General features: G+C 48.5%; 1 protein-coding gene across 1 annotated transcript in view; it reads right to left on the bottom strand.

The window, feature by feature from the left end:
• Positions 1-423: 423 nt before the first annotated feature.
• LOC125352446 (ral guanine nucleotide dissociation stimulator-like) overlaps positions 424-6,000 on the bottom strand; it is a 33,139-nt gene continuing 27,562 nt past the window's right edge. The window contains 10 exon segments of the mRNA XM_048347539.1: positions 424-486; positions 489-577; positions 2,171-2,285; positions 3,163-3,405; positions 3,581-3,785; positions 4,084-4,179; positions 4,376-4,497; positions 4,790-4,822; positions 5,305-5,391; positions 5,824-5,889. Coding sequence (XP_048203496.1) covers positions 424-486; positions 489-577; positions 2,171-2,285; positions 3,163-3,405; positions 3,581-3,785; positions 4,084-4,179; positions 4,376-4,497; positions 4,790-4,822; positions 5,305-5,391; positions 5,824-5,889 — 1,119 coding nt within the window.

Below are 6,000 nucleotides of genomic sequence, written 5' to 3'. Positions count from 1 at the left end.
CAGTGTAGCCTAAAAACGACTAGAATGGCTGAAAGGCAGGGAGGCATACTCCTGGGACATCGGAATTCTCTCGGCAGGACAATAGAATTAAAAGTCATATTAACTTGGGAACAGGGTTTCCTGCAGAATAAATAAGCATAAGTGGTAGTGCCCTACATCAGAGAAAAGTAGCAGGTCGGGTTGGGAGGACAGTCCTCCACTCTAAAAAGGAGGGGGCTCCTGAGGCATTGAGGGAGTCCCTGGATGACTGGACACTCTGCCAAAGTTCAAGAATAATTTTGACAGCAGGAGAAGACTGGGACTATATGATTCTGAGTGTGTCCTGGACATGAGGTAAATGGCAAGCACAGTGTGGCTTGGGCCACTGGAGTTTGAAAGTGCTTAGTCCCTGGCCAGCCAGGGCCGACACACTAACATTATCTTTCAATTTTTCAATCCTTTCTCTTCAGGTAGGGTGGACCTGGCTCCATGCTTGACTGTTCCTCTGGGGAGTAGGTCAACTTCTGCAGCATAAAATTGTATTTTGCCATGCTGTTCATCGCATAGAAAAGATTAGCATCCCCAGGGATTCTCAGCTCTAGTGGAAGAGGAAGAGAAAACTAGTAAGCAGCACTGACAGAAATTGGGACAGAATCACTTGAGAGCCTCCTACAGATCAGGTCTGATCCATGACCTGAAATCCTCCAATCCAGCCCCAGAAAGATCAATGTTTATGACTCTTGCCTGACAACAAACTCTGCTGACTGCTGAGATCTATCCTGTCTTGCTCAGAACACAATGTGGGCCTCCAGCTCAGGCCAGTTCATCTTGCAAGTGGCACAGGGTATTCCTATTCTGCTCTTACTGCTGTGTGAGTTGCCAAGACCTGCAGGCAGAGCAGGCTTTCCAGAATGGAGATTACCTTCTGTGAGCACTGTGCCACTGAGAACAATGACTCCAAGGACCCTAACAGCAAGCATCCACCCAAGCTTTCTGCAATTGCTCACTGGGTCCTCCAACACAGTGAGCTCAAGCACTGAGCAGGTCTTGCTTTCAGGCTCTTATTTGCCAGCAAGTGTTCTCTGTCCTGGTGTCTCCTGTCACCTAAATCTGGGCAGGACATTGCTGCTTCTCATTGTAGTTTGTTAGCCTCCCTAAGCCTCTGACATACTTTCCTGAAAGAAGGGAACCCATGCTGCTTACATAGTGAGAATAGTGCAGGAAAGTAAGAATCATTTTATGGCAGATGCTGTCGGGAAATTGCCATCAATGCTGATCATCTACACAAAGAACCTGGGGAATTCCTCAGTTCACTATAAAAACAACAGAGGAATGACACCACGGAGTGGCCTTTGTGGTCCATGTACAGATATTTCCCTTTCTTTCTGCTTTGTATTTCTCTCTCTCTCTCTTTCTCTCTCTCTGTCTCTCTCTTTCCCCCTCCTGCCCTCCTTCCTTCTCTCTCTCTCTCTCTTTCTCTCTCTGTCTCTCTGTCTGTGTGTGCACATGCGTACCTTTTCCTTTCTGTCCTCTCTACCTAACTTCTTGGCTATTTTCATCCCATTTTAAAGAGGAACACACAGGAGAGATGACTTGGAACTTTCTTCTGACCTCAGAAATCTCACTAGCTTGCTCTGGGGCTGCACATGTGCATGAGTCTGCTTTTATCCCTCTGTGAACAACAGCACCGACTCAGCTGCCTATTGTATGCTTTTATGTCATTTGCGTGGGATACTGACATGAACTTGGATATGCTGAAAATGGGCATGGGGGCGTTTGTGTGGCATCCCTTTGCAATGGCCTGGGACTATATAGAGGATCTCATGTAAGCTAGGCAAGCACTTTGTCATTGAACTATACCCCCACTTTCAGATTGTTTTCTGATGCCACCATCTGATATTTTGGCAAGCAAGACAAAGCCTCTTCTAATAAGCATCCAGGCCACCCTGCCACATGGAAGCTGCCTCCACTCCACTCCTTATTTATGGTCTCCTTGCACTGTCTCTTCCCTCACTGGGCAGGGCAGGAGATATACCTACCCACACCTGGGGCAGTGATGAGACCTTAAGCATCAGATGTCGGAGGGTTGTGCTAGGTACACAATGTCTACCACCATGCTGCTGGATCCCAGATTTGGGTTTCTTGGGGCTGAGTACATGCTGACCCCTAATGACATTACTCAGTGACTCACTTTTATCCTCTGATATGATCTGGACCAGTTCCAAGTGCTCTGGCTGGTAACCGTGCAAGAAATGTTTCTTTACGGCCTTAAGGATGATATCCTGGGTCTTCTCCTGGCTTGTTACCTGGGTAAGAGCAGGAAGTAAGACATGAGGTGAATGCCAGTGTGCCTTCCCAGAGTTGAGAGAACAAGGATCCTCTGGATCCACCTCAGCACCAAGCACAGAAGTCACACATGGTGTCAAGGAATATTCTAGCTATTTCTTATGAGAATGTTCTCCACATAAACAACAATGACATTTTCCCAACTATTCCCACTCCTATACTTCCTCCAGACTCTCCTTCTCCCACTTATTTGCCCTTTATAAATAACAGCACGAATATACAAGGCAAAAGGAAACAATGACATCTTCTTCAACCCCAAGAAAGGGAGGAGTTAACCCAGTAGCCAGTCCTGCTCTGGGCTTATGGATGCAGTGGTGGTCATTTCTAACACTCCTCTGGGGTTCCAAGCGTAGGAGAGAAAAAAGATACAGAGTCTCCCTGCCAGGTGGCAGATAATGCCAGCCATTCTAGCATCTGGCTAAGAGAGAACAGAACAGGATTGGGTGTCATGGGAAGCACCCAAGCATGAGAAAGAAGAAGGTATCAATGCCTCTTTCCCAGTTGAGGACTTGGAAGAAGACAGAGACCTCGTCACTATAACGCTCTTGTTTGAGTACAGCCTATTGGCTCAATGGTTAACACTGGTTTCTTCTCCACAGACCTCCTTTCTATCCCCAAACCTACAGTTCCATTCCAGGCTGCAGGCTGTGTGCACTGCTCCCCACCCCTTTCAGCTCAGTTCCTGAACACTGCTCTCTTTGTGCACCATGATCATTTCTTCACCACTCACTACAGGGTCAAATTCAGGAAGGAAGCAAAGGGAAATGGGGAATTTTCCAGGTCTGTGTCCTCGCTGATAGAAAAAGACTAAGAAGAATGCCATGTTGCCCAACTTACCAGGATACTTTTGTATACATTTCCTGTGTCCTCTTGTAGGCTCACCCTAATGACACAGGAGTCTCCAATCTGCTTGTTATATAGAGGCATGGTGGAGCTCTTGCTTCTGACCTCAGATGCAGGACTCTTGATGTTGCCTCTGTTAGCCCCAGATTTGGTAATGACTGAGGGTGTGAAGGTGGTGGTGGAAGACAAGGAGGTCTCTGAAGTTCCTGGAGATGAGGGGGAGGCTGATTCCTTGACCTGTGGTGGAGAGCAGCAATGTCAGGGAAGCCAGGATATTTAAAAGTGCTCCAGACTGGCAGGCAAACATAGGGCCTCCCAGAAATTGTATTTAAACTGAACTTTTGGGGAATGTGGTATGGATATAGAGAAAGATGGCACTAGGAAGGATGGGTATGGGACAGACAAATGTCACCTTTTCCAGGACTTTGGAGGATTCATCTATGAGGCTCCTGTTGAGGTCCATGTTGGAACTTGATGAGACAGGCGGCTTCATGTTGTTGTCTGAGGGCACTTCTGTCATGTCCCCACTGCTGTTGCCAGGGCCACACTTGGCCAGGTCCAATGGCATGCGCTGGGAGCTGCCACTGCTACTGAAGTCAGTTCTCTGGGTCTGGTGGCTTTATAGAGGGGCTGGTTTACTGGAGGGAACTCCTTAAGGACACAAGAACCAGCCCCTGGTCCCCAGTACCCTCTGTCCTTGGTACCCCCATTCTAGAATTTTAGTCAATCCTCAGTTCCCTTTCCCCATCTGAAGGATGAGAGAGACATGCTAGTTTAAGAACTGAGAACCAGAGGACTGGGGCCTCTGTGCCCAGGAACAGGCTGGTGAGCACAAAGATAGCACGTGGGTATCTTCCTCCTGCTTCCCAGTCCAGCATTCTCCCTGGCCCGTGCCCACCAAGCCCAGGTACTTACTTCTTCCAGGCCTTGCCAATTCCTAAGCGCTTCTTGGCAGTAATGCTCTTGTTGTTGGTCTGGGTCCGGGGCTCCAGTGCACAGGAAAGTTCATAACTAGGGCAAAACATACCTATAAGGTGACGAGTGTCATGCTTGGGCCCTTCCCAGTGTTTAACTGTACTCTACAGCCTGGTAGTTGCTCCTCACTAGGCCCTAGATAGTGTCACAATGACACAGGTACAGACCTAGGGTCTCAGGACTCCATCTAAGGCAAACCCCACCCTTGCTGCCCCTGTGATTTCCAGCTCACCTGGCCTTCTCACTAAGCCGCTCTAGGCCCTGGAACCAAGCAACAAAGTGTGCCTCTCGTACGATGTTATAATAACTGCAGGTGGACTGCAGCTGCCTCACCTGCTCCATCACATCGTATTCCTGGAGAGGATAGGACAGGATGGTGACATGACTGGGCTGTTCTGGCTGAGGAATGGCCTACTGCTCTCTGTGATAGGGGTCCCTCAACTTAGTTCCATCCAGGTCCTCCCTGTTTTGCTACGTTTACTTACATAGATGTTCTCTGGATATGCTGCTAAATCCTATCTCAGAACCCCAGCTTTCTGCTGGAGGTCCCTAGTCTCTCTAACAAATGTCCACATATTGAGAGGAAACATCTGAGAATTCTACCCTTCAATGCCCCATGTACCTTGTGGGGACAGTTGCAACTCACCTTCCTCAACTTGTGGAAGTTAATTATTCCCTCCTAAAAGACAGATAGCAATGTGGTTAGAAAAAGTCCTCCTCCCTGACTGTGCTGCTCTATGCCTGAGAACAGGATGCACAGGCATGGAACTGAGTGAGGCCAACTCTAAGCTTAGGACTTTCCCAGCCCCTAGACCTTCCCTGGGGACCGAGGTTCTGGGACCCTCTTAAACTTAATGTCTTGAAGTCACTGAGTGACTTGGGATTCAGGCCAGATGACTTTGCAAGACAACATGCTGAGTGGCCTTGGGTCTTGACTCCATTTCCTGTCCCCAAATAGCCAGTCTTGAGGAATTTGCTGTTCCAGCTAGGTACCTGCCTTTGTTGCTATAGTCATGCAGACCTGATTGTCCCAGAGAAAAATGGGTGCATTGTTCTGCTCAGAGAGTAGACATAAGGTTCTCAAGAATGCTAGAGCTAAGGCCTCAGCAGGGTAATTTTATCCACTAGCATTAGGCCAGCAAGTGGGCTCTGGCTACTCACATCCAGGAAGTCTTGAAAAGCAGTGTCAATCATGACCAGGTCCTTCAAGAATGTTCCCAGGTAGGGAATAGTGCCCTTGACCATAACCTGAAAGATTGGTTAGGGTGGTAAATTAGGCCCAGGGCCCCTCTCTCAAGATGTGCTCAGCTATCCCTAGCCCCATATGGGCTTCAATATCAGAGAAGCCTGGGGATCATAGGGCAGTTCTGTGTTGAGCTCCTTCTTGACAGCTGGAACTCCAAACAGCATCTGCATCAAGTTTTGTCCTTGTCTGGCATTCAAGATCCCCAACTTGCGTAATCTGTGCCCACCAGCCTCCCTATAGATTGATTCCTGGGTCTTCTGGGTCCAGTCTCCCCTTCCATAATGAAAGCGGGACCACAATTTCCAAAGAAATAGGGGCCATTTCCAAGAGTGCCCATTTCCAATAGTGCATGCACAGTAGTGGGGAAAGGTAAGAAGTGCTGCAAGATCCCTCTCCTCCTTTAGGCAGCTGGGGGCTTGGGCACAGTTACTCACCATCTCCTTTGACTGCCTCTGACCTCTCTTGGCCTTCTTCAGCTTGGTGGAAAACTTGGAAGTCTCCTGCCAGGATTGGGAGTGGAGTAAGGGAGTTTTCTCTCCTCTCAGACATCACCCAGGACCCTGAGCATAGGGTTTCTTGGGTGTCTGAGACAATTGTTCTTCTGCCTGGCA

Source organism: Perognathus longimembris, chromosome 1 (assembly GCF_023159225.1).
Source record: "Perognathus longimembris pacificus isolate PPM17 chromosome 1, ASM2315922v1, whole genome shotgun sequence".
Classification (NCBI taxonomy): Eukaryota; Metazoa; Chordata; class Mammalia; order Rodentia; family Heteromyidae; genus Perognathus; species Perognathus longimembris.
The sequence above is the reverse complement of the archived record's forward strand: the minus strand, read 5'-3'. Positions and strand labels throughout refer to the sequence as shown.